At 47.7% G+C, this 27,704-nt stretch overlaps 1 protein-coding gene and 1 pseudogene across 3 annotated transcripts in view; one reads left to right on the top strand and one right to left on the bottom strand.

The window, feature by feature from the left end:
* Chst12 (carbohydrate (chondroitin 4) sulfotransferase 12) overlaps window positions 1-27,154 on the top strand; it is a 28,175-nt gene extending 1,021 nt beyond the window's left edge. The window contains exons 1-2 of one of the 3 annotated variants that reach the window (XM_005397876.2): window positions 10,552-10,573; window positions 24,355-27,154. In XM_005397876.2, the coding sequence (XP_005397933.1) occupies window positions 24,437-25,696 (1,260 nt within the window). In that variant the 5' untranslated portion in view covers window positions 10,552-10,573; window positions 24,355-24,436 and the 3' untranslated portion in view covers window positions 25,697-27,154. Of the gene's footprint in view, window positions 1-10,551; window positions 10,574-18,437; window positions 18,460-24,354 lie in introns of those variants that run through there. The other 2 variants (XM_013521288.1, XM_005397875.1) reach the window with 2 other exon arrangements.
* On the bottom strand, window positions 14,428-16,614 carry LOC102023445 (annotated as a pseudogene).
* Window positions 27,155-27,704: the final 550 nt, after the last annotated feature.

The following is a 27,704-nucleotide window of genomic DNA, read 5'->3' as shown; positions in this document are numbered from 1 at the left end:
AAGGAGAGAGACGAGGGATAATTAGGAAGTAGCAGTGTGAAGTCCACCGCCCTCAGCCGGGTGGAATGGTGAGGTGCTTAGTTTCACTGCAGAGGAGTTGGTAGGACTTGGGCCGCGTTTGCAGCCCGCAGTAAGGGTTCGGTATCACTGGCGTCCGCCTACTTCATCAGTTCTGCACACATTGTCGGATCTCTAACTGTGCACAAGATCCAGGTTGCGCTGCATGCTGGAAATCCGTGAGCCTTGCCCCGGGCAACTCCGGGTGAACCTGGCGTGGGCAAGCGAGGTGTTAGCAAAGTGTGGACAGAGGGGGCCGCCGAGCCTGGCGCTGGGAGTTTTCCACCATGGGGAGAGTGTAGGAATTGGGCCGCCAAGGGTTAGCGGTGTTTGGCGAAGACATTCCAGGGGGAGGCGACAGTGCGGACAGTCATGTTTGGGAGATGTTGAGTTGGGGGTTGGGTGGAAAGCCATTTCTGACTGAGGGCCCTGGCGTGCTGCCTTGGAGAGTTTGAGTTTTATGTTTTCTGGATGTGAGCAGTTGAGGTTTGGGGATTCAACCTGTGTTTCAGACAAATGACTAATAATAGCAGGGAGGGGGAAGGTGGGGTTAGGGTTTGGAGATGCAGACCACCTTGAGCAGATGGCACTGTGGGTGTGGGTGTAGGACAATGGCCAAGACAGCAGGAAGGCCGAGGAGCCGAGGAGGACAAAAGCTGGCCCTTCGGTGGTGGTGCTTTTTGGGAGTGGCGAGGAAATGGCCGGGGACCGCAGGGTTCTCGGGTGGGCACGGTGGGCGGTGCTGGGACCTGCTCCGCAGCGTGTTGCGGTGAGGAGGGGCGGGTGAGCGCGCGCGCAGGTGATTCTCCGACTTGTAGAATAACAGCTGTTTGTGAGGTCTAGGTTGGAACCCTAGGAAGCAGCCGCCCGACGGGTGGAGGACAGAAGAGAAGCTGTTGTGTGGCTGTGTACATGCAGTTCCTTGTCCTTAATGCGAGATTCTCAAGGCCGATCCTCTCCTGGAGAAGTCCAGGGCTGAGGGTGCTGCGGGTGAGAGACTGGCTGTTGGTAACTGTAAAACAAATGCAGCTGGTGTGTCATTTTAAAACAACTCCCATCTTTAGTTTCGAGTTTTAAATTCTTTCTCTTCACAAAGTAGCAAAGTTTCACACCTGCTTGGCGGCTGCGTTCGGGGTTGGTGGCTTTCTAGTCTCTGGCCCACAGATGTGCCCGAAGATAACTGGCCCTCTCACTTCACGCTTCCTGCCGCTAACCAAGGAGGTTTCTGTAACTATTTAGAAACTTTCAGCAGATTTCAGACCAGAATGGGAAACGCCAGGCGCTGCTGAGAATGAGGGTGGTGATGCTGATGTTCAGGCCGGGAGGGTGCAACGCAGGGCCCTTCAGCCCCAGTACCAGGCACGGACTCCAGGCTTTCGGGGCCTGAGGAGCCCAAGAGAAGAGACCTAGGAATAACAACACAGGGGATCATAATTCAGAACCCCTCAGTGTCCTTTCATCCCCTGTGCCTTAAATATGAACAGATAACTGAGGCTGTGTGGAGAAAGCCCTGCTATGGAAGAGCCAGACCAGGACCCTCACTCGGAGGTGGTGGGGAGTGCGCAGGCGCAGGGGTACGCTCCGGGAGGAGAAAGAAGGGCAACAGGGTGCTCTGAAGGAGAGGAGCAAGGTCTGGAGAGGCACAGGAGCTTGCAGACATAGAAATACGACAGTAGAAATAAGAAAGCCAGTCTGCAGGTAACAGATAAAGCTGAGAACTCTCTCAGAAAGTAAAATAGATAGCAAAGAAATGGAAAGTGAGAGAACAAAGAATCAGATCAGGAGGTCAGCAAATGAATAGTAAGAGTTCTAGCAAGAAAGAATAAAAAATGGCACAAAATCATCCATAAAATGTCCTAGAACCCAAACTTTCTAGGTTGAACGACCACCCAGTGGCCAAAAGGAAGGATGAAAACACGGGTGACCTCCCCTCTGCTGGGCTCCTCAGTTCCAAATTTGGGTTTTAAAAGTCTGGGCAGAGCTGGGTGTAGGGACACATGCTGATATTCCCAGCACTCAGGAGGCTGAGGCAGGAGGATCACTATGAATTTGAGGCCAGCCTGGGCTACATAGTGAGACCCTGTTTCAAAAACCAATAATAATAATAAATTTTTAAAAACTAAATGCCTGAAGCTAGGCATGGTGGTGCACGCCTGTAGTCCCAGCACTTGGGAGGCTGAGGCAGGAGGATCGTTGGAAGTTCGAGACCAGCCTAGGCTACAAAGTGAGCTCAAGGCCAGCCTGAACTGTCTCAAAAAGACATTTTGAAAACAACAACAACAACAACAACAAAAACAACTAAATGCCTGGGCAGTGAGGGAAGCTGTGTTTCAGGCAAAGACTATTGGGAGTTGGGCAAGGAAGGGATTTATTTGAAGGTGCATGTGACACTGCCAGAACTTGGCAATGAGAGTTAGCTGCTAATCCCAGCATTTGGGAGGCTGAGGCAAGAGAATCACTGTGAGTTTGAGGCCGTTCTGGCTACATAGTGAGTTCAAGGCCAGTCTGAGCTACATAGTGAGACCCTGTCTCAAAAAAAAAGGAAAAAAAAAGTGCTGCATGCCCATTCCAAGGCATTGAGAGATTTCAGAACTTGGACAGAAGACTGTATGCAGCTTCTAGGGAAGAAATAAACAGACCACACATAGCGATCACAGGCCAAGAAGCAAAAGAGCTTTGGGCTGTAGAAGTAGCAGCCTGGACAGTATAACATCAGAGAGCCTTGCTTTTAAAATTCCGAAGAGAGGGGCTGGGGATTTAGCTCAGCGGCAAAAGCACCTGCCTGGCAAGCGCAAGGTCGTGAGTTCGGTTCCCGGTACCGGAGAAAAACCAAAAAAATAAAATAAAATAAATAAAATTCCGAAGAGAAACATTGTCAGCCTTGAGCTCCACACCTGAGCACAGGAGGTAGAGTAGGCGCCACCCCTTACCCCCACCCCCAGTTTGCCCTTCTGAGCTTTAAAGAGGTGACTGGTGACATGAGGTAGTGAGCCTGGGAGGGGGCAGCCAGGCCCTGAGGGCCAGCATTCCTGACGTGAGCCATGGGTAGCCTCCTTGGAGAGATTTTGGGGAGGAGAAGATGAAATTGTAACAGGACACCTGATGCTCTGGAACATCTGCAGAGGAGATGGAGACAGTTGGTAGAGTTAGAGCTGGATTAGTGCTAAGTGCACAGAAAACAAAGCAAACAAAGACACAGGCTGTTATTAAATCCCGGGAAAATAAACTGTTCTGCAAGAAAAGAAAAATAATTATAATGTACTCGAAGGCTCAGCTGTGAATAGTCTCTCCACGGAGATGATAATGTGTGTAAACATGGACTGTGTCTCTAATTGGAATCATGATATGCTGTGTGGGGAGGGGACGCCTGGGGGAGGGGACGGATGCGTTCTCACCTGCTGTGATGGAAATAGGTCCGGAAGGGAAAAGCTAAGGGACAGCTCTGGAGGCCGTCCCTGAGTGCACAGGGGAAGAGGGTGGGACTGCTGCATCTCCTCATGAACTCTGAGGAGTGGTTTAATCCTTAATGGGTGTGTGTGAAAGGTTGCTACAAATAGGAACAGAGTCTGCAGGCAGCCTCCCACTTTGGCTAAGGAGCCCCTGGCCCGCTTTGTTTGTGCAGGGCCTTCGTTTGCAGGGTGTTCACTTGCTTCACTTCCTCTTATTGTCTCTGTTCTCTGCATCCTGTCTCCTGGCCACTATCACTTCTCAGAGATTCCGTGTTTTCTTTAGCCTGTTTTTGTTTCATTTTTCTTTCTTTGTAAGGGGATTTTTTTCATGCACTTTTTAAGTTTTTTGTTTTGTTTTGTTTTGTTTTTTTAATCAGTGCATGTTTGCAGTACAAAACGATTACACCCCTCATGGGGAGTTGAACATGAACATGACACGTCTTAATCCTTCTTCCATCCCCTTCCCTTTCCTCATCCTGCCATCCTTAATCCCCTTCCCTTTTGCTGAAGATCTGTCAGCCTGTTTCCTCTTATCTAACTTTTATTTTGCTTTTTATTTATACTTTGGGTTTCTCATATAAGAGAAACTGGTTTATTTTACTTAACATTATGATCTCAAGGAGCATCCCTTTTCATACACATGACTCAAATTTATCTTTCTTTATGGCAGAGTAGCACTCCATTGTGTATAAATACCACATTTTCTTTATCAATTCGTATCCATTTCTTATGGATTCTCCAATTTATTAGAGTACAGGTTTTCGAAGTAGTTAACTAATAATAGTTTAGATTTTGGCAGTGTCTGTTGTGATTTTGCCTTTTTCTTTCTAACTGCATTGATTAAAGTCTTTTCTTTCTTTTTCCTTTTTTAGTTTTAGTTTTGTTAAGATTGTTTTTGTTTTTGTTTTTGTTTTTCTTTCAGTACCAGAAATCAAACTCAGGACCTTGCGCTTGCCAGGCAGGCGCTTTTACCACTGAGCTAAATCCCTAGCCCCCAGTTTTGTTAAGATTAGCTAAGGGTTTGTCTGTTTTGTTTATTCTTTCAAAGAACCAGCTCTTGAATTCATTGATTCTTTGTAATTTTTTAGCCTCAGTTTCACTGATTTCTGCTCTGATCTTTCTTTCCTGTACTGGTTGTCCTAGTTACTTTTCTCATTGTTGAGATAAAATACCCAACACCCAAAGTTAAAGGAAGAAAGGTTTAGATGGCTCACAGTTCGTAGAGGTCTTGGTCCGTAGTTGACTGGCTCTGACTGTGGTGTGGCAGAAGGGCATCACCGAGGAGAAGCAGGCCACAGCAAGCAGGCAGGTGAGAGCACTTTAGCCCATTATCTGTCCCATATATTATTCTATGCAGGCTACATAGAATAGTCCAACATCAGTTGGACGCACTGATGTTCAGTGCATATATGTTTAAAATTGTTATCTCTTTCTGTTGAATCATTCCTTTTATCAATATGTGGTGACCTTCTTTGCCTCTTATAATCATTTTTGGCTGGAAGTCCACTTCGTCTGAAAATAGGATAGCTACTCCTGCCTGTTTTGGGACTCCCATTGCATGGAATATTGTTTTCTGTCCTTCGGCTTTTAGTCTATGCATTTCTTTTTGGATTAAATGTGTTTATTTTGTACACCAGATTGTTGGGTTTTGCATTTTGATCCAGTCGCCAATGTGTGTCTTTTCATTGGAGGGTTGAGTTATTACTGAAAGGTGTTGACTTTTTCCTGTCATCATATTATTTTCCTGTTGCTGATTCCTTTTTTTTTTTTTTTTTTTTTTTTTGAGAGAGAGAGTTGCACTATGTAGTTCAGGCTGGCCTGGAACTCACTGTATTGTGCAGGCTAGCCTCAAACTCAAGGCAATCCTCCTGCCTCAGCCTCCTGACTGCTGGGATTATATGTGTGTGCCACTACGCCTGACTTTGATTCCTTTTCTTGGGGTTTTTAAACATAACCACAAGCAGAGGTTAATATTGAGCCTCTCAGCCTTCCACTCAGCATCAGTCCTATTTGTATACTTTCATTAGCATACCACCTATTGAGCAACTACTGTATGCCGAGCACTGTTTGAAGCCTTGAAGACGGCACAGCTGTGACAACCTCCCTCGTACAGTTTCTGCAGAGCGCTTGTAATGACAGTGAGCAGACGGTGACTGAGTCTGAGTGAGAACCAGTGCTCTGGGCAGGCAGCAGGGTATGGAGGCCAGGGGCGGAGTCCAGAGGCCCAGCAAGGGGAGCTTGCCCACTGTGCAGTGATGAACAATGGACCATTGACTGGGATCAGCAGGGGCAAAGGGGACCTGGCCATGGCTGTGGGAAGGCAGGGGACACCTGTGATTGGAGGATTTGGGGAAGAGATGTGCCAGGATCTGGCTCTTACCAGAAAAACTGTGGCTCTGGGGTTGGTTGTAGCGGAAGGAGGGCAGAAGCAGGAAGAGGTTTGCCGGCTATTGTAACATGCAGGCGAGAGCAGACGGCGGCTCAACCAGGGTGAACTAACTGGGCGTGGTGGTGCACGCCTGCAATCGCAGCACTCAGGAGGCTGAGGCAGGAGGATCATTGCGAGTTCGAGGCCAGCTTGGGCTACAAAGTGAGCTCAAGGCCAGCCTGAACTGCACAGTGAGACCCTGTCTCAAAAAACAAAAGACCAAAAAAAAACCAGGGTGAGCTTGTGGGGAGATGGGGTACAGCAAGGCCGGGAGAGGGCAGGGTCTGCATTGATTCCGCAGGTGAAACCCCGTGCATGTGTCTACACTGATCATGGTGAAATGCATTATTATTTTCCTTGGAAATAGTTTATTTGAATTGACTTAACTCTTAGAAGTGAGTTATCTTTTGGGGTATTGAGTGGCATATAGAAGATGCATCAGACACAATCACTGTCTTTTGAGGACTCAGCATGTGGCCTGGGAGTGCTAGGCTGGTGGCGTGTGCTCGGACCCTGTCCACTTGGAAGATGCTGCCCAGGGACTCAGAGACCAGGGAAGAAAGAGCCAGTGCGTGCTGTGCCCTCCACCCAGCTCTGCAGGGAAATCACCAGACTTTAGAGGCCAAACTTGTGGTCAGCTTTCATTCAGGTCTTCTGGGACCTACGTTCATGTTCTGGTCTCATTAGTGTGACCACTGATCACTTATATTTATTCATATATACTGTCAGCTTTCATTTTCAGGGTTAACTGAACACAAATGAAGTAATTTTTTAAGCAAATAAACCATAGTCCTGGGGCTAGGGATTTGCGCCTGCCTGGCAAGGCAAGGTCGTGAGTTCGGTTCCCGGTACCGGAGAAAAACCAAAAAAAAAAAAAGCATAGTTCTGGTGGTACCAAGTGAAAGCTCGTCTTACAGTAGGGGTTTTAATGAGTGCACCATGTAAATGCAGGGCTGGGCAGCTCAGGGAATGCTCAGAGTAAATGTTGACACCAGTAATAGGAACTTTCCAAGTTTTTGTTGACTACAGTGGTGGAACTGCAGTGAATTATTTGCTTTGTAGAATGTTTGTTAAGCTGGAAAAGCAGTAAGCAGAAGCTCTAAGTACTTTCTGGTCTTTGGCAGTAGCATAAATAAATAAAACTTGAAAGATTCTTAGACTTCCTCATGAAGGTCCTGTCAGTTGATTTAATGCTCAAGAGCTTGGTTGTTTGGAAATGAAGGAGCTAATTCTTTCAGAAATAAAGGTGGTAAAAATCCAGTAGGTCCCCCATTTCTGCACGAGTCTGTACTGTAGAGGCTGGAAGAGCAGAGTGCTTGGGAAGGTGGACTGTCAGACTTGCAGACTAGAGCTCAAAGCACTTGATAGCTACAGAGACTTGGACAGTCTTCCAATATTTTGCCCTAATTCTATCACAATTAGTATGAAAATTAAGCAAATTAATATGTGCAAACAGCTTAGAACAAACATCTTTATTATCTTGGGGGTACTGGGAATTGAACCTAAGGTGTCGTGCATGCTAGGCAGGGTCTCTACAACTGAGATACACCCCAACTCTCAGCACAGCTTTTTTTTTTTGAAACAGGGTCTTGCTTTGTATTGCAGGCTGCCTTTGAACTCACTGCATTGCCAAGGCTGGCCTTGAGCTCACAGTGATCCTCCTTCGTTAGCCTCTTGAATGTTGGGAATATAGGCATGTGCCACCACGCCCAGCTAGCCCATTTTATTTTTATTCTCATTTTGAGACAGTGTCTTATTAAGGTGCTCAGACTGAGCTTGAATTTGTGATCCTCCTGCCTCAGCCTCCCAGAGGTCTGGAATCAGTTTTCTTAATGGTGAAATTTGAAGAACCTGAGTTTTAAATTTTGTTGAAGTCCAATGTATAAGTTTTTTTTTTTTCCTCTTGTGGTTTGTGCTTTTGGTATCCTGACACATATCTGCCTCCCCTGAAGTTGTGGGCAACATCTCCTTTTTGCTTTGAAGGATTTATAGTTGGTGTTTATGTTTAGGGGAGTGGCCCATCATGATGAATTGTGTATATGGTGTGAGGTTTGGGCTTGAGGTTTGTTCTTTTCTATACAGACATCCTGTTGCTTCAGCACCATTTGTTGAAAGACTTCCTTTCTTTCTTTTTTTTTTTTGTTTTTGTTTTTGTTTTTGTTTTTGTTTTTTCCAGTACCGGGAACCGAACTCACGACCTTGTGCTTGCCAGGCAGGCACTTTGCCGCTGAGCGAAATCCCCAGCCCCTGAAAGACTTTCTTATTGAAGTACTTTGTCACTTCTGTTAAACATAAATTAGCCACATATGTATGGGTCTCCTGGACTCTTTCCTCTTCCATTTATCTTTGTCTGTCCTTACACACTGCATTGCTACTTCACAGCTTTGTAGTCAGTCTTGAATTGGTATAAGTTCTCCAAATCTGTGCTTCCTTTTCAAGCTTGTCTTGGTTATTCTAGGACCTTTGCATTTTCTAATACCTTTAAAAAATAGTTTTGTTGCCAGGCGTGGTGGTGCACACCTATAATCCCAGCACTCGGGAGGCTGAGGCAGGAGGATTGTTGCGAGTTCAAGACCAGCCTGGGCAGCAAAGGGGGCTCAAGGCCAACCTGAACTGCATAGCGAGATCGTGTCTCAAAAAAAACCTAACTAACTAACTAAATAAATAATAGTTTTGTCAATCCATACAAAACTCCTCCTGGGATTTTGGAACCCAGCCTGAAAGAACAGACTTCTTGAAGCCGGTGTGGTGGCGCACGCCTGTAATCCCAGCACTCGGGAGGCTGAAGAAGGAGGATTGCTGTGAGTTCGAGGCCAGCCTTGGCTACAAAGTGAGTTTAAGGCCAGCCTAAATTGCATAGTGAAACCCTGTCTCAAAAAGACAAAAAAAGAAAAAGGAACAGACTTCTTCATGTTGAGGCTTCCAGTGGGTGTGTTTGACACAGTTCTTCATTCATTTAGAGCTTCATTTTGTCTTTGCAGTGTTTTGTAGCTTTCCGTGTGGATCCCCTAAGATTTTGTAACTGAGAGATCACTGGCGGTCTAAGATTTGTGTATTCTACTATTTGGTTATTTCTTTTTGTATGAGTCCATGAGTGGGTGCGTTTATTGTGGAGTGTTGGCCCACACATATAACATATCTTAATTCTGTTTTCATCTCCTTCCCCTCATCTCCCTCCTCCTCTTGATCACCTTCTCACTTGCAAAAGATCTGTCTCCTTGGTTCCTGTCATGTATCTTTTAGTTTGCTGTTTAACAGATGTGTACTTTGGGCTTCTCATATAAGAGGAACCATGCAGTATTGAAGCTTGTGTGTTTGGTTTATTGCATAGCATACTTTGATGGTCACTTTGAACTGATGCCCTGCATTGTTACTGACTAAAAAGTCTGGCCTATATGCAGAAAAGTTCCCATCAGCTTATCAATTGGGAAATAGATAATAAACTGTGGATATTCATACTGTGACATACTACTCTGCAATAAGAAAAAGAACTGTCTGTCAAGATAAGCAACAGCCTGGATGAATCTCAGGAGCACTGCACTAAGAAAAGCCACACGTGAAAGTCTACATACTGCAAAATCCACTTATATTCTGGAAACAGAGTGGGCCTTGCCTGGAGCTGTGTGTAGAGCAGGTGAGAAGGGAACTTTTAGGAGTGTTGGAGATGTCCTGTATCTTAATCGTAGCGTGTACTTGCCAAACTCACCCGACTGTCCATGTAGCAAGAACCAGGAGTTTTACTGTGTGTAAATCATACACCACTAAACCGGATAGAAAAAAAGCAGAGGTGCCAGAGCGGCTCTGTCAGGAAGGAACGGGCATCCCACACATAGTGCAGGGACAGCTGGCACCTGCGTGGGAAACAGTGGATCCCCGGCGCTCCCGGGCAGTCGGGCTGACCCTGACGCTGGCTTCCTTCCCCCAGACCACAGGCCTGCTTCCAGTTCTCGGTGCTCACAGTCACATCAGTCACATCTGTCTGCACTGTGCACAACACACACGAAACTTCTGGTTCAAGTGACAAGGAAGTGTTTGTACTAGGGGACCAGTGTGTGAAGAGACTGATCATAAGGAATTGGCTCCTATGATTTTAGAGGCTGTGAGGTCCGGGCCCAGGAGAGTGATGGTGTAAACCCCAATCGGAAGGCAGGAATGGACCTGTGTTCCCACTCATAGACATCCAGTCCCCAAAGGTGCCCTTCTTGTTCTGTGTGTTCCGCTCCAAGGTGGGCTGGACAAGGCCGCTGTCATTGGGGACCTCCTTTCTAAAAAGTCTGCTATTGGTGTGAAGGTTCGTTTGTACCGGTGGGGCCCCAGTGCTGGGCCTGCTTCCTGGGCTGCTGAGTCTGTCTGGGCATCCTGCCCTGCATGTTGTGTACAAAGAAAAAATAGTCTGGCAGCCCTGTCCAGGTGAAGAGCTACCCTGTTGCTGTAACCGCCTGGTTTGGGTTTAAACTTGCTCCAGGTTGCAGCAGCATTGATGAGGACCTGGGACACAGCCGGTGGAACGGTAGCCCCACCTCTGGGTGAGACCGTGCTTTCTCCGTTCTCTGCAGATGGCAGAAGCCAAGTTCACACACAACTGGATGATGGGAAGTCCTTTCGTCTGGGAAACCAGCACGCTGCTTCTTCAGGACATGTAGGATTTTCTGCTGACTGCTTTTCTGACATAAGGAGAGATTTGTATTTAGAAATAATGCCCTTAGTTTTTGAATGGAAAAATCACTCTCTGAGGGCAGTGTGCCCGCTGTTTTTTGGTGGGTGAGATCATGATCTCGGTTCTTGGTCTGGCTGCTCTCATCTGACCTGCTGCACACTTCTCTGTCCCCAGAAGGCAGCAAAATGCTGCCCAGGCTTCAGGCTGGAGCTGTCAGGTCATGGGGCAGAAGTATCTAGAAGCTCACACTGCCTTTAAAAGTACAGCTTGTTGGTGATATTTTCTTGGGGCCCTTGTCTCCCTTTTCTCATGTTCCTTGAAGTTCCGAGACCTGTGACTCTGTGTGTTTTCAAGTAGCAGAGTTCTCACTTCAAAGAATCGCTGTCACAGACCTAGTTCATGTATCTGCTGGTTTGTTTCTGCAACTGCTATTTATGTGGCTTGTCTGAGGTTGGAAATGACAACACAGGGCCTTCCCTTGATGTTGAAAAAGAACCAGTGCCTCTCAGACTCAAAGGTGAATGCTCTCCCACAGCCAGAGTTGAAGGGCTCGGCGCCTTGCTGTGAAAAGGCTGGGAGGGCGGCGCCCAAAGCAGGTCTGGTAGTGTGGTCACAGGGCGTGGCGAGGCCCTGGAGCAGTGCAGAGTTGAGTAACCAGACGTGCAGGACTTTGGCTGTCCAAAGGGAATCTTCAGAGTTTGTTTTATGTCTTATTTCCTACAAAAAAATGAGGTAGGACTTATTTTCTATCTTGTTCTCCTGCACACCCCCATTATACATTTTGGGAAGTTAATGTCTTTTCGATGATCTTTGCAGGCAAAGTCAGCCCAGAGGTCTTTGGCAAGGGGTGAGTGGAAGTTTCAGCAGTAGACATTGCACTGAGCTGCCCACCCGCTACAGCTTCGTAGTGTTCTTAAAGCCAGAACTTCTGAAAACACACAGTCCTGCATTTTGCTTTACTCATTCACTAATACCTCCAAGTCCTTTATTATAGCTCTCATTCGATGATCTGTCCCTTCTTTTTTCTGTTCTAATTTTTGTTGTTGTGACATATAAGCATATCGACATGGCTGTGCAAACATCAGCAGCATCCTTCTCCAGAACTCCATTCTTCAGGCCGGGGATGTAGCTCAGTGGCACAAGCGCCTGCCTGGCAAGTGCAAGGTCCCGAGTTCAATTCCCGGTACCAAAAAAAAGAACTCCTCTTTTCTTGCAAAACTAAAGCAGCGTCTCTATTATGCACTCACTTCCCGTTCTTCCTCCCCAGCCCCTGGCCACCACCCATCTACATTTTGTCTCTGTGCATTTGTCTCCTCTGGCTCGTCACGTAATGGAATCTCATGATTTGTGTCAGTCTTATTTCCCTGAGCATCATTTCCTCAAGGTTCATCTGTGTTGCAACAGGTGCCAGTATCTCCCTCTTTCTTAAGGCTGTCTTGTGGTGAGGAGACACTGCAACTGGCTTATCCATTCATCCATTTGTAGACACTTGAGTTGCTGCCATGCTCTAGCTGTTGGGACTCATGCTGTTGTGAACACAGGGTGCAAATACCTCTTTAGACCCTGCTTTCAATTCCTTTGGGTGTAGACCCTGAAATGGAATTGCTGGATTGTATGGTAATTTTAGTTAGTTAGTTAGTTTCCTTGAAATGGGGTCTCACTGTGTAGTTTAGATTGGCCTTAAACTCACTATGTAGCCCATGCTTGCCTCAAACTTACAGCAATCCTCCTGCCTCAGCCTCCCAAGTGCTGAGATTAAAAAGTGTGTACCACCACTCCCGGCTTCATATGGTAATTTTATATGGTAATTCTATGTTCAGCTTTTTGAGGAACTGCCAACCTGTTTTCCATAGGATTGCACCATTTTACCTTCCCACCAGCTGTAGATGAGGATTGCACTTTTGTCCTATCCTTGTCAGTACTTGTTATTTTCAGGGGTTTTGTTGTTGTTGCTGTTTTTGTTTGTTTTTATTTTGTTTTGTTGTTTGTTTTTGGAGACAGGGTCTTGCTATGTAGCGCAGGCTCGCCTTGAACTTGGAGCAATACTCTTGCCTTAGCCTCTCAAGTGCTGGGGTCAAAAGTTTGTGCCACTACCCCCAGCTTTTTCAGGTTTTTGGATCATTGTGTTCCTAATAGGTGTGAGGTGGTTTTTTATTGGGCTTTTGTTTTGCATTTCCCTGATGACTAGTGATTTTGAGCACCTTTTCGCGTGCTGTGTTCATTGGACATTTGTATATTATCTTCAAAGAAAGGTCTGTTCAAGTCTTTTGGCCATTTTTAAATCAGGTTGATTGTTTTTTACTTTTAGGAGTTTTTTTGTGGTTTCTGGATATTAATTTCAGGTCAGGCACATGGTCTGCAAATATTTCTCCCATTAAGAGCTTTTTTACTGTTGATGCAGCTTGTCATACACAACAGCTTTTAATTTCCTGAAGTCGATTTGTTTATTGTTTCTTTTGTGACACTTAATTTTTATGGTTGCTGTATAAGTCAGTGCATACTAGAGAAACAGATGTAATGTAAGATATAAAGATACTTAAGGATTTATAAGAGAGGCTTACAATGGCCAGAGTCAGGAATGGAAGAGTGCAGAAAGGCTATCTTCATGGTAGACATCCAAAGGATCCAGTCCAGGGCCTGGAGCTCACTGTAGTGTCCCATGGGAGTCCATATCAGGAAGCTGAAGGGTCAGTGCTGGAAGCCAGGAGACAATGTCCAAGGTGAAGGTGAAGACTGGAGCTCCTCCAAAGAAAGCCTTCCTTCTTCATTTCCCTTTTATTCATTCAGGCAACAAGCCCATGGGGGAGGGGAGGCTTTGGTCTTCAGTAAATCCCCTCAGCCACAGCAGAACTATGCTGATCCAATTAATTAGCTTTTCCTTTTACCATTTATTATCCCAGCTTTCCTAGTAATTCTTTTATTTCTTCATAAAGGCATCAACTTAGATAAAATTCCATTTTATCCCTATACATTTAAAGATATCTTAGGTGTTCTATTCATTGTTAACTTTATTAATTTTAGTTTTATTCTCTCCAGACTTACAGGAGACTGAGGTAATTACATAGCCACATGCCTGCTTAACACTCCTCCATATATTATACCAGAATATTCCCAACTCACATGTGCGATCCTATGTTCCATCCCCAATAAACTTGGAGGGGTACAAGGACTAACATTTTCCATCCTAACGTTAACTGTCATTCCTATCCTTCACTCATCAAAACAATGAAACATAATATTTTGTCCTTCAAATCAATGCCTATCTGAATGCTAATAGCAAATTTAGTTGCGCTAACGTGGATTGGAAAGCAGCCAATATAGTACCCACTTACTATTATTGATCAACTAACATTGATCTTACACTTTCCTGTTATTTTAATCTTTATACCATTCATGAGTCTACTAGAAAATAAACGACTAAAATGATGAATCTTTGTAGTGTAAGTATTACTCTGGGTTTATAAACCAAAAACAGAGTTTATCTCCCTAGGACAGTAATGGCAAACCTTTTAGGGCTTTCCCTGATACAAACAGCCCATTGTGGCATGTGTGTCATAGGTTCACCACCCCGGCCCTAGGACATAAAAGTTAAGCAAGAAGCTTAAGCTCTACCACCAACCTCCAAAGCTGTAATTCTAATTAAACTATCCTTCACCAATATTGCAGTCATATATTGTAGCATTTTACAGTCATGCTATTCTTTACCTTACGTACTTCATGTACTAACGCATTGCCCCATTACCACTATAACAAATATCATACATGTATTACGGTACATAAAACATATATAACCAGCATTAGAATAATAACTACATGCTTATGAGCAAGTACAGAGAACTAAAACAGTACATAGCCCATTAACTTATTTATCCATACTACAATTCAAAACCATATGAAGATGACAAACCCCAGTAATCTATTAATTTTGCATAGGACATACATCTTTAATCGGTCATTAGAAGGAAGGGAAGCAGACGGCTCAGAAGTCCATAGAGCTGTGGGCCAGGTAGTCCTCATGGCCCATGTTGGCTGAGCTGCTTGGTCTGCATGGCCTCAAGTTTGGGACACTTGGTGATCCGATGGCCAAGGCCCCCACAGGACACACAGCCACACTCTCCTGCAATGGCCAGCATCACCCTGCGGTGCAGTCCATGCAGCACTGGTGGCGCCTTCTGATTTGCCTCTAAAAGTAGGGCCCTGAGGCCCATTAACACCAACTTATCTCAGGCCCTATTAATGAAGGTGGTGGCAATGGCAGCATTTCCCAAGAGCCTAGTACAGCCAATCTGGTGCACATAATTATTTCCTCAGGCATGTCATAATTGATGACGTGCTGGATGGCAGAGAAGTCCAGGCCCTTGGAGGCTATGTCTGTGGCCATCAGGACATCTTTCTTGCCCACCTGAAACACTTCAATGGCCTTGGTTAGTTCTTCCTGGCCTCTGCCCCAATGGATGGCCACAGCCTCAATCCCCTTCAGCAGCAGGCACTCAGAGATGGCATCTACATTTGCCTTCTTCTCCGCAAAGATGCACACAGGGGTGGGGTCTTCTGTAGGCACTCAAGCAGGTAACACCGTCTTCGCTTCCTCCTTCACATATCCTACCTCCTGTATGACATCCAAGCTGGCAGCCCATGTGCACTCCACGTTGATAGTGACAGGCTTTACTGGGGCACTCTTAGCAAAGTTCTGGGTCCTCTTTGGCATGGTGGCACTGAAGAGCAGAGTCTGCTACTGGCCCTTAGAGTAGGAGAAGGTGGTACAGCTGTTGCCCTCAAAGCCCAGTTGATCAACGCTGTGAGCCTCATCCAAGCCAGATAGTGACAGATGTCTAGGCTGACCATCTTCTGGTGTAGCAAATCCATGAGGCACCCAAGGGTGGCTGCCATCATGTGTGCACGGTGTGGGATGGTCTCCATCTGCTCTTTCAGGGACATACCCCCAATGCAGAGAGCACAGTGCAGGAGGGGTAAAGCGTCCCCCTGCAGCAGGTGGCAGTAATTGTCCAGGATGCCATGGGTCTACTTGGCCAGTTCCTGGAAGGGGCAGATGATGAGTCCATACGGCCCCTCATCCTTAGAGAAAGGCAACTTCTTCTCTTCCAGGAAACCATTATGATAAGCAGCATGAACGTAAGGGTCTTGTCTGACCCCCTGAAGGTGATACCAATCATGTCTCAGCTAGATAGAATGGTGAAGAGACCCTGGATCTGGGTAGGTGTCGGGTAGAGGATGGCTTTCCTCTTCAGGCCTCGAAGGATGGCTGCGGGAAACTTAATTTTCTTGAAGGTCTTGATGGGTCTTGGGAAACCGCCTCCTTCCACCAAGATGTGATACTTCTTCAATGTGTGCTCATGCTGCTCCTCAGACTGCTGAGGACATAATGGGTGGTATCCAACTTGTTTTGATACGGTCATCATATGTGATGCCCTTGACTGTCTCCCTCACTGACTTTGGCCCTCAGCCACATCCTCCAGACTTTTCTGCTTCTTTCAATTGTTTCTCCTCAGACTCCTCGAAGACCGAAACCTCTTTGAGGTGCGGGTGAAAATTGAGGAGGCTGACATTGGACCGAGGGCCCAGCAGGATGTTGTCCTCATCTCCCTGGGGTTCGCTGCCATTGTCCTGCTGTTCCTTGCATCTTTGCTACAGCAGCTTCTGGAGCAGTAGTTGCTGGGGCTGTTGGAATGGCACATTGGGTATATAGGCTTTGTCATTCTTGTCCTCAGCCTTGGAGCGAGCTCGCTTTCCTTCAGGTTCTGACTCTTCCATCCTTTTTGGGCTCAAGAATGAGCAAGAAAGAGCACTGATCCAATTTAGTTAGGTATTTCTTACTCAAGCTGACACAGTCAGTGAACTACCACAGTCCACCCCTTGTCAACTTGACATCCAGACACATTTCCCTAAATCATACTTGGTTTTCAGATACAAAGACAAGTTTATACTTATGCTGAACATGTTATAACTATTCTGCATATAAGTGGAAATGTACTGCTTCGCTCCCCAGAATAGAAGACAGGTTTTCTTTGGGTAATATTTGCTCCTAACATTTTATAACTTGAACAGTATAACACAGCTTTAACAGTAGTACTTAAGAACTAATATTGTTTATCAACATATTACATAAGAAGCATACCAGGAGAGAACTATTACAGTTTCAGTCCTCACTTCTGTAACTATCATGGGATCATAGCTGGTATTTAGAACTACCTTCTACTATCCATCCAGTATTCCCTTGGCCTTCAACAAGCACCCTGCAGGTCTCGGTTCTTTCCTTGGTAGGGTGACCCATACCTTCATTCTTTTTTTGTATATATACTTTCATTTTTGAAGGTTCTGGACCATTTGTTATCCTGCCTGGACTGGGTTATTGTAGTTTCTTGTTAACCTTAATAACAGGGCATGGTAATGCTAGGGGGCATCCTAAGGGATCTCCTACACACCAAGTGTATTCTTCCTTTCCTCCACTGTAGAACAGTAGTCCAATTTCACCTTCATAGTCTGGGTCAGTCACCCCTGCCAACACCTTACCTCCCTTTTTTAGCTTGTTTACTCAAAGGCATAAGGAGACCAAGATGACCAGCGGAAGTCTTAACTTCCAGTTCAGTGGAATCATTGTGCTTCCTAGTAAAAGCCTCCCCTCAACTCTGGAGCTAAGATTTCTAGTCCTGCAGAACATAAGGTTGAAGGAATAGGAAGCAATACTTTTGCTCATGGATTACTAGGGGCAATGGTGAGTGGTGTCATTCCCACGTCCACCTCTTGGTTCCTGGACCATGAATCCTGGCTATGGGAGACACAATACCACACAGTAGATGCTAACTCAAAGCATGTACAGCCCTTTGAAGAACCGTGCCCCATCCCTGCAAGCTGTTGCCACCCCACCTAGCTGGCACTGTCACTGCAAATGGTCTTCTTCCAAAGACCATTCTACCTTCTGTCATTCCAGCCACTTCTGGATAGTGAGGAATGTGGTAATACCAGTGAATTCCATGAGCATGAGCCCGTCACCTCACTTCTTTGGCCATAAAATGTGTTTCTTGGTCAGAGACAGTGCTGTGTGAAATTCCATGATGGTGGAATTCTGCAAGTCCACATATGGTAGTTTTAGCAGAAACACTATGTGCAGGGAAGGCAAATCCATATCCAGAATAAGTGTCTATGCCAGTAAGGACAAAACTCTGTCCTTTGCATGATGGAAGTGGTCCAATATAATCAACCTGCTGCCAGGTTATAGGCTGATCACCCAGGGAGTGGTACCCTATCAGGGACTCAGTGTTGGTTTTTGCTGCTGGCATATTGGACGTTCAGCAGTGGCTGTAGCCAAGTCAGCATTGGTGAGTGGGAGTCCATGTTGCTGAGCCCATGCATAGGCTCCATTCCTGCCACCCTGGACACTCTGCTCTTGAGCCCACTAGGCAGTGATAGAAGTGACTGAAGAAAGATGGACTGTTATCTGCTGAACAGTTCATCCTATCCATTTGATTGTTAAAATCTTCTGCTGAAGTCACTTTTTGGTGTGTATTTACATGAGATACAAATATTTTTATATCCCTTGCTCATGGAGTGTTCTATCCACATACTTCTTCCCCAAATATCTGTATCACCAGTTTTCCAATCATGGGCCTTCCAAGTTCCTGACCATCTGCCAGACCATTAACTATTGCCAAAAATCAGTACACTGTCACACATCTATTTCTCCTTCCAGGCAAAATGTACTACCAGGTTCATTGCCTAAAGTTCTGCCCACTGTGATGATTTCTCCTTCACCACTGTCTTTCAGGAATGTTCTGGAAAGGGGCCATAGTGCTGTGGCTGTCTACCTCTGGGTAGTGCCTGCATAATGTGCAGAGCCATCCATAAGCCAGGTGTGGCCTTCTCTTCCTCTGGCAGCTGACCGTATGGTATACCCACCTGGTACACAGGGTGTATACCCCATGCACCCATCGGTACCGATAGGGTAGTATACCTCCTGAGGCCACAGGTGCATGCTAGGAGACAGAAGGCAGTATAACAGGAGTAGCAGCCATGGGCATCTGGGCAACTTCTTCATGTAACTTACTGGTGCCCTCTGGACCTGCTCTGGCTCAGTCATGTGTGTACCATTTCCATTTAATGATAGACTGTTATTCTGCATGTTCAGCTTTATGACTTGGTTGGTCAGATAATACCCAGCTCAAAATGGGCAACTTGGGTTGCATGGTAACCTGGTACCCCATGATCAAGTGTTCAGTTTTTACTAAGGCGCAGTAGCAGGCCAAGAGCTATTTTTCAAAGGGAGAGTGGTTGTCTGCAGATGATGGCAGAGCCTTGCTCCAAAATCCTAAGGCCTCCACTGCAGTTCACCTATGGGGGCCGCCAGAGACTCCAATCAGCATCTCTACTTCAAGTACCATTGGATCTGCTGGATCACATGGCCCCAGTGGTAGAGCAGCCTGAACCTGTTGCAGAGCCTTCTCTTGTGCTGGGCCTTGCTCAAAACTAGCTACTTTCCAAGTCTCTCGGTAAATGGGCTGGAGTGAAACACCTAAATGAGGAATATGTTGCCTCCAAAATCCAAATAGCCTCACTGTGCTTCTTTATGGGAGGAGCCAGATGCAACAATTTATCTTATACCTTAGGAGGGATATCTCTACATGCCCCACACTACTGGACTCCTAGAAATTTCACTGGGGTAGAAGGGCCTTGAATTTTAGTTGGATTTATTTCTCATCCTCTGGCTCACAAATGCTTCACTGACAAATCCAGAGTGGTTTCTGTCTCCTGCTCACTTGATCCCGTCAGCGTAACATCAATGGGATGGACCCGTGTGATACCTTGTGGGAGAGAAAGGTGACCAAGATCCCTGCAAACTCAGTTGTGACACAGTGCTAGAGTTACTCTAACCCTGAGGTAGGACACTGAAGGTATATTGCTGGCCTTGCCAGCTGAAAGCAAATTGCTTCCCATGGGCCTTATGGATAGGTATGGAGAAGACATTTGCCAAATCAATAGCTGTGTACCAAGTACCAGCAGATGTGTTAAATCTGTTCAAGCAAGGAAACCACATCTGGTACAGCAGCTGCAATCAGAGTCACAAATTGATTCATTTTACTGTAATCTGTGATCATTATCCAAGAACTATCTGTCTTCTGCACAGGCCAAATGGAAGAATTAAATGGAGCTGTGGTGGGAACCACCACCTGTGCATCCTTCAAGCCCTTGGTCCTAGCACTAATCTCTGCAATACCCCCAGGAATGCAGTGTAGTTTTTGTTTACTATTTCACCAGGTAAAGGCAACTCTGATGGCTTCCATTTGGCCTTTCCTGATACTACAAGTTGAAGAACCTATGTGAGGATTCTGCCAAGTACTAAATATATCGCCCAATTATCTCCTCTGTGAGTTGGACCTTTGCTAAAATTCCGTTGATCACCTGACCTCCGTCGACCCCTACTCTCAATGGAGGGTCATAATGATGTTTTGGATCCCCTGAAATCAGTGCGAGTTCAGAACCAGTGTCTAGTAGTCCCCAAAATGTCCCATCATTTCCCTTCCCCCAATGTACAATTACCCTGATAAAAATCCTTCCTCAAAGTCCCTTTGAAGAAGGATGGGAGAAAGACTGACTGTATAAATTTTTGGTGGTGCACCAAGGTCCTTCTTCAAGGAGACTTAGGCTCCCCTTCATTCAGGGAACTCTGGGTCTGTAAACTGGCTCAGATCTGGGAAATGTTTGAGGGGCCATGGTTCTCTGTTACTGCGATTTGAACAGATTTCTATTCATTTGCCCTTAAATTTCTTCTCATTATATAAATCTAGTAAAAACTTTTAGACTTCACATCTATTTCACTTTCGAGAACACTGTGGCTCATCAGCCAGCACCATAGGTCTACACGTATGAGACCGCTCTGATCATTGTTCTACTTCTGCTGTCCATTATGAAAAGTATATGTACCTTGCCTTTGGTGATGAAGTGCTGCCACTTGACCCCTGCCACTCCAGGATCTAGTGAAACCCATTGCCCTTAAATTTCCCAGTTGAGTAACTGTGGTCCCCACTGTAAGGTCTGAGACTAGACAAGACAGTGACGGGGCTTTTCAGGGATGCAGGTGCTCCCCTCATGAATCTGTTTCCCAGGGTATTAGTGAAGGGTACATTTTCTGGGTCATCTCAGTGTGGTGAATTAGATTTGGTATGACAGATCCATTCCACCATTCCCATTTTCCTAAGCTTCTGAGTCCCCTCATCAACAGTAAACCACCGAATATCAAGCCTCTCTAACTCATTCACAGTGAGGCATCTTTAGAGCCATACTTCTGCCAGTCGGTCTAATAAACTGTTAACACCTTTTTTCACTCTGCAAGCTGCAACACTGAATTCAGAATCCCGACCTACCAGGCCCATATTAACAAACCCAGCCTGACCCAGATGTCTGTTCTTGCCACCATTAGCCCGCACCCGTAAGATCCATTTCTACAGTTGCTCATCAGGCCTCCTTTTATAACAGAAAATTCAGATGTTTGTTGAGAGAATAGTGGACTTCCTCATGGGTCACACTGTGTACCTCACTCTTAGGAGCCTTCTGTGATTTGAGCTTGGCTTATAAGCTTGGTTATAAGCCCAAAAATGGGTGGTGATGGTGGGTCTCGGGGAGTGTCAGCATTATCATGCTTGGTCAACACAGGGTTAGTTTCCTCAGGTATAGGAGGAGCGGCCAATTCCACAGGGGGTGGGGGTAGGGTGCCTCCACCGCTGTGGGTGGAGAAATCTCTTCCTCTGGCAAAATAATCACATTAGCATCCCGTAAGTAGCTCAACATCCTGAGCCTTGTCAGGATGCTCCCAAACATCTCCATCCCAGCTTGTGGGATCGCATTCTTTTCCAATCAGTACCCTTACTTTTATTTCAGATACTCTATGAGGATGAGCATTAAACTTACGCTGTATTTTCATCCAATCAAATTAGAAGGACTTTGGTTGGGGTTTCTTCAATCTCTACCCTGCAGCTAAAAGAGAGGAGTTGCTCTTTCAGGACATACTTAGAAACGCTTAGATACTTAGGTGTCCGGAGCAGGGAATTTGGATCTTTGAGCTCCTTATTTTCCTTTATTAATTTGTCCTCAGTTCGAAGACTTTAGATTTCCTATGGATGTTTTGAGCTCATTATTTTCCTTCACTAGTTTGTCCAGAGACGCTAAGAGCAACCAGCCAGCATCATTGTATTTCCCACTCTGCCAAAAATATTCAAAAGTATCATATATGGAATCACTAAATTCCATACATTTCACAAGTGGTGAATTAGGATAATCCAATGGATCTACACTGCATACTCCTTTAAGGAGTTCACACCAAGGACTATCAGAATTTCCCACAGTATCAGAAGGAGAGACCATGACATCTTTAGTTCTCATCAAATTGGAGAGCCAACTCCAGGAACCATTAAAGCCATTAAAGAATTTCATCTTTACAATTCTGTTTCTCTAGAGCCACCCTGGTACCAAAATCTGTATTAGTCAGTGCTTATTAGAGAAACAGATTTAATGCAAGCTATGTAAGTTTATGAAGATTTACAAGGCAGGCTTACAATGGCCGCCCAGAGAGTCAGGTGTGGAAGAGTGCGAAAGGGCTGTCTGTGCCAGAAATCTGAAAGATCCAGTTGAAGGCCTGGAGCTCACTGTCGTGTCCATGTGAGTCCATATCAGTAGGCCAAAGGGTCAGTGCTGGAAGCCCTAAAACAACGTCCAAGGTGAGGGTGAAGACTGGAGCTCCTCTGAAGAAACAGAAGTGAGCTTTCCTTGTTTCCCTTTATCTCATCCAGGGGACAAGCCGGCCAGAGGTGGGACTCCTCTCAGCCACACCTAGAACTATGTTGATCCAATTTAGTTGAGCATTTCTTACTGAAGTTGACACAGTTAACTATAACAGTAGCCTATATTTTTATATTTTTAATTGTTCTTTTCTTTTCTTTTTTTTGGTACTGGGAATGGAACTCATGACCTTGCAGTTGCTAGGCAGGTGCCATGCTGCTGAGCTATATCCCCGGCCCTAGCCTATATTTTAAAAAATGAACATTGTGTTCTGATAGTAAAAAACAACAGTTAATATAAACAAAAACATTTAGATACAGTAAACCACAAAGAAGTCATTGTCTTAGTTGCTTTCTCATTGCTGGAACACAATTCCCAACACCCATAACTTAAGGAGGAAAGGTTTATGAAAGGCTCCCACTTTGTAGGGGTTTTGGTCCATGGCGTGGCAGCAGGAAGCTGAGAACAAACAAAGGAGGAGCAGAAGAAGTAACTCACCTCCTCCAACTGGGCTTTACCTCCCAATGTGATCACTTAGCTATAAACTCACCAGTGGGCTAATCCGCTGGTAAGTATCACGCCCCCATGATCCAATCATCACCTGAAAGCACCCCCTGTGAGTGCATGAGGCTTTGCAGGACATCTAGATATAAACCACAACAGAGTCACCCAGATGCCCAAGGACACTTATCACCCAAGTACCCAAGGTTATTTGCCAGTGCTGTCTTGATGAATGCTCATCCAGATATCTGACTCTACATGTTCACAAATAGATGTCCAGTTACATACAGTCTGCACACATGCTGCTGGGCTGGGGTGTCCTTCCCACAGCTTGGGTTCCATGGCACTTGGTCCTGAGGGTGCAATGTATTGTTTCTTGTAATTTTTCCTTGAAGTTTACTGCATGTGGTATTAATCTAGTCATCTCTACTTCCTGACAATTAATGTTGTCTGGCTAATGTTCTCTACACCCAGCAGAGAGGAGTGGAGAAAGTGGCATGCCAGCCAGCCCCACCTCCAGCCACTTGGCTCCACCCCATGGGTGCTGATGGGGACAGGAGTAGGGTGAGCCCAGCTTCCTAAGGTGTCCCACTGGTGGGAGGGGGTGGGTCAGAGGGCACGTGTCCTGCCTTGCACCATTTCCTTCCACCTTGTTGACACCAAGTGGGCTTGAGGCCAGCCACTGCAGGACTATATCAAAGCACCTCCTGCTCCTCTGGGTGGAGAGAAGGGGTTCAGCTACCTGCCTGGCCCCAGAACTACAGCTACCGGGGCCTGGTTAGGGGTCAGGAGTTTGGGGAAGGAAAGGCTGGAAGGTCAGCTCCTGGACGGCCCCCGTGTAGCCTTGCGTTGGTATTTGGCTTACGTGAAACAGGTGTTGCTGAAAAGCTTTCTGTTGTGAGGCCACCATGCGCATGTTCCCAGCTCCACTCATGAGATGGGTATTGGAGCTCTGGAACCTGGCCTGTGTCCCGCATCTCCCCCACCTCCCTGCTGACCTGGGCTCCAAGCTCACTAGTTGAATATTTCACACCTTCCACATCAAGCGGTAGACCCAGCAGGAAGCAGGTTGTTGTGCCGTGTGGGGAGGGCACTTCCCCTCACAGGCAGCCACCGCAGGGGTGATCTCTAACAGGTGCGCGCAGTGGAAGGGCGTTTTAGGGAAGGGGCATCTTCAGCATTTTCCTAAACTTTGGCTTTAGCCTCCTGGTGACTGTTTTTCACTGCACCTCCTCCTCCTCCTGGAGAGGAGCTCCTTGCTGTTAGACCTTCCTCTGTGTGGTACAGTGACGGAAGATCTCTGCTTGTCTCCTTGGTTGCACGTGTGTTGGGTCGTTCTGAGTGTCCTCAGTCACCTTGCACAGAGGAGGTGGATGCTGATGAAGCCTAAGAAGGCTGGGTCAGAAGCACGGAGGGCGGGGGTACGAGGAACTGTGAGAGGGGCTGCTGCTAACATGGTGTCATTGTTCCTCCAGGTTCACCCCAGAGCGATGCCCTGGCTCTCTGTGAAGCTGAAGTGAGAGGGTCCAGGCGCGGGCCCAGCCCTGCCGGGGCAGCATGACCAAGCCCCGGCTCTTCCGGCTGTGGCTGGCGCTGGGGTCTGTCCTCATGGTCCTGCTCATCATAGTGTACTGGGACAACGTGGGCACTGCCCACTTCTACCTGCACACCTCCTTGTCCAGAACCCACGCACTGGCGCCTCTCCCCACCCCGGGGCAGGGGGAGGACAAAGAGCTCACCTCCGATATGGACGAATTTCTAGATAAGCTGCTCACTTCCGGTGCAAAGCAAAGTGACTTTTCCAAGAAAAAGACCGAGCAGCCCCAGGTGCTAGCCCCCAGCAAGCCGGCACAGAGCCGCATGGAGGAGAGCGTGAGGGGCTACGACTGGTCCCCGCAGAGCGCCCAGCAGCACCCCGATGCAGGCCAGCAGCAGGCCGAGCGGAGGAGCGTGCTGCGCAGCTTCTGCGCCAACTCCAGCCTGGCCTTCCCCACCAAGGAGCGCTCCTTCGACGACATCCCCAACTACGAGCTGAACCACCTCATCGTGGACGACCGCCACGGCGTCATCTACTGCTACGTGCCCAAGGTGGCGTGCACCAACTGGAAGCGGGTGATGATCGTGCTGAGCGAGAGCCTGCTGGACCGCGGCGCCCCCTACCGCGACCCGCTGGAAATCCCGCGCGAGCGCGTGCACAACACCAGCACGCACCTGACCTTCAACAAGTTCTGGCGCCGCTACGGCAGGTTCTCGCGGCACCTCATGAAGATCAAGCTGAAGAAGTACACCAAGTTCCTGTTCGTGCGCGACCCCTTCGTGCGGCTCATCTCGGCCTTCCGCAGCAAGTTCGAGCTGGAGAACGAGGAATTCTACCGCAAGTTCGCGGCGCCCATGCTGCGGCTCTACGCCAACCGCACCAGCCTGCCCACCTCGGTGAGCGAGGCCTTCAGCGCCGGCCTCAAGGTCACCTTCGCCAACTTCATCCAGTATCTGCTGGACCCGCACACCGAGAAGCTGGCGCCCTTCAACGAGCACTGGCGGCAGGTGTACCGCCTCTGCCACCCGTGCCAGATAGACTACGACTTCGTGGGGAAGCTGGAGACCTTGGATGAGGACGCAGCCCAGCTGCTGCGGCTCCTCAAGGTGGACGCGCAGGTCCACTTCCCCCCGAGCTACCGGAACAGGACTGCCAGCAGCTGGGAGGAGGACTGGTTCGCCAAGATCCCACTGGCCTGGCGGCGACAACTCTACAAACTCTACGAGGCGGACTTCGTTCTCTTTGGCTACCCCAAGCCCGAACACCTGCTCAGAGACTGAGGCCCACTCCAAGACTGTGCTAGCCCTGTCCCCCAAAGCCCCGGGGGGCCTGCCGTGGTGCCACATCCGAGCAGGGCACTGGGGCCGAGCTGTCCCTTCTGCTTCCTTGCCCTTGTTCGGGGTGTCACACGCCCCATCCGGGAGGCTGCCGAGGGTCTGGGCTTGACTTCACATGCTCCGGTTTTTAAACAACCCCCGGTTTCGCAGCCTGGGCTTGCCGTTCACTCCACAGCCTGTGTTCTCTGAGCACTGTGTTAATATTGTTTTCTAAGATTAATATATTTCAGATATTTAAAATGAAAGTGGAGGAGAACCAGAGTAAAGCGCGGCAGCTGCGCTCTCAGCACTCTGAAGTTCTTCGGGTTGCGCACCAAGCACACGGTGGGCGGGGACAGCAGTAGATGGGGACCCCAGGCCTCCCGCGGACACCAGAGAGGGAGGCTTCATGGTGTCTCAGTGGGGAGGAGCAGCAGAAATCTGAAGGCAGGCTGTTGTAGTCAGTGTTCACAAAGAGGTTTGTGAGCCTATTGTTCGGAGGTTCCGCATCGTCCAACCTCACCTTGGCTCTGGTGAGGACTTCAGGGTGGGGGCAGTGGCAGGGGTCACATGGCAAGATGGGAGGCCGGAGTGCAGCTGGGGTCCCGTGGTGCCTTTTGAGGGCATGAGCCCCTCGACCTGAGGGCTGCCCCCAGGCCCACCTGTGGAGGACCAAGCATCCACATGCAGATCCCTGGGGGACAACGTGACCCATACAAGCCTTGCTTGTATTTTTAAAGGGGTGGCAGGCAAATCCTTTAAAAGTGCAAGCCCGCGTATGCTTCGGGGCTTTCTGTCTGAGATCGGGTTGGGACATAGAGAAGCTATCTTTGAGTCAGAGCCACAGGGGAAGCCAACCTCCCCCTCCAGCCATCCCTTAGACAGTGGAAGCTGTCCCCATCATAGTCAGCAGGGGTGGTGTGGCAGGAGGTTGTCACCACTGGACTGTTCCCGTGGGCACTGTTGTCAGTGGGGAGCTCAGGTGCCCTTGTGTTTCACACTGGCTGGTTCAGCTCCAGTGCCATTTGCCCTCAGGACACGGCTGACCTTGAACACTCAGGTGTGTGTATGGAGTGGGGGTGAAGCCCCTGAAGGCACCTTAGGAGGCCCCTGAGCACCCGGCCACACCCCTCTGCAGGCTGACCTTGCCGCCATGCTGAATGGCGCTGCTGCAGAAATTCCTGCTGTTGGCAGCACACCGGCATTGTCTTTCCATTCATGGCACTTGGTCAGCACTGCCGCTCCCTGGAGTGTTGGTGGTGCTCTGTAGGGGCATTCACTGCATCTCTGCAGCGCAGTGTCCCTGCCTGTCCCCACTGTCCAGGAGGGATCAAGGCCTGTGAGGTCTGTGGCTGCCGGGTGACCCTGGGCACATTCTCCACCACACTAAAAATCACCGCCTTCCTTTGATGGGTTGTTGGAGCACACGCCAGCCACATTCACTTGCCTACCCAGCTCCTATGCAGGGCCACCAGCTAGGCCGAGGGGTGGGGGATGGGCTGTGGAAGAGGGCCACCCCACTGTGCCGGAGGGGAGACTTCATTTCCTCTGATTCTCTGCCATGTCTCTGGCCCACAGTGTGTGGTAGCCTGTACAGAAATTTGACTGTTTTTTTCCCTACCAAGAAAAAACAGTTTAAAAAATAGTATTACACAATTAGATAATTTAACCAGACATTCTCCAAACTTAGAAGTATTTAACTCTGTTTGCCTCTGTCCTCCAGCCTGTGTCACCTCCTCTACCCAAAACCAGTAGACCGGGTCTGAGCGCTGCGTCATGGTGCACAGAAGCCCCTCTGCAAGTTACCATCAAGCCCCCGCTGAGCCACAGGGCTGGACCTGCTGACAGCCAGCAGGGACCTGTGCCCGGAGGAGCCTCCGCCCCATCTTGGTGTTGCATCTCCCACCCCATCTGGCTCTGGCCCAGAGAGCTTGTAGCCAGCTGTGCCCCACCTAGAAGTGCCACTTAGCCC

This window comes from Chinchilla lanigera, unplaced genomic scaffold, assembly GCF_000276665.1.
Source record: "Chinchilla lanigera isolate Chin_1 unplaced genomic scaffold, ChiLan1.0 scaffold00059, whole genome shotgun sequence".
Classification (NCBI taxonomy): Eukaryota; Metazoa; Chordata; class Mammalia; order Rodentia; family Chinchillidae; genus Chinchilla; species Chinchilla lanigera.
The sequence above is the reverse complement of the archived record's forward strand: the minus strand, read 5'-3'. Positions and strand labels throughout refer to the sequence as shown.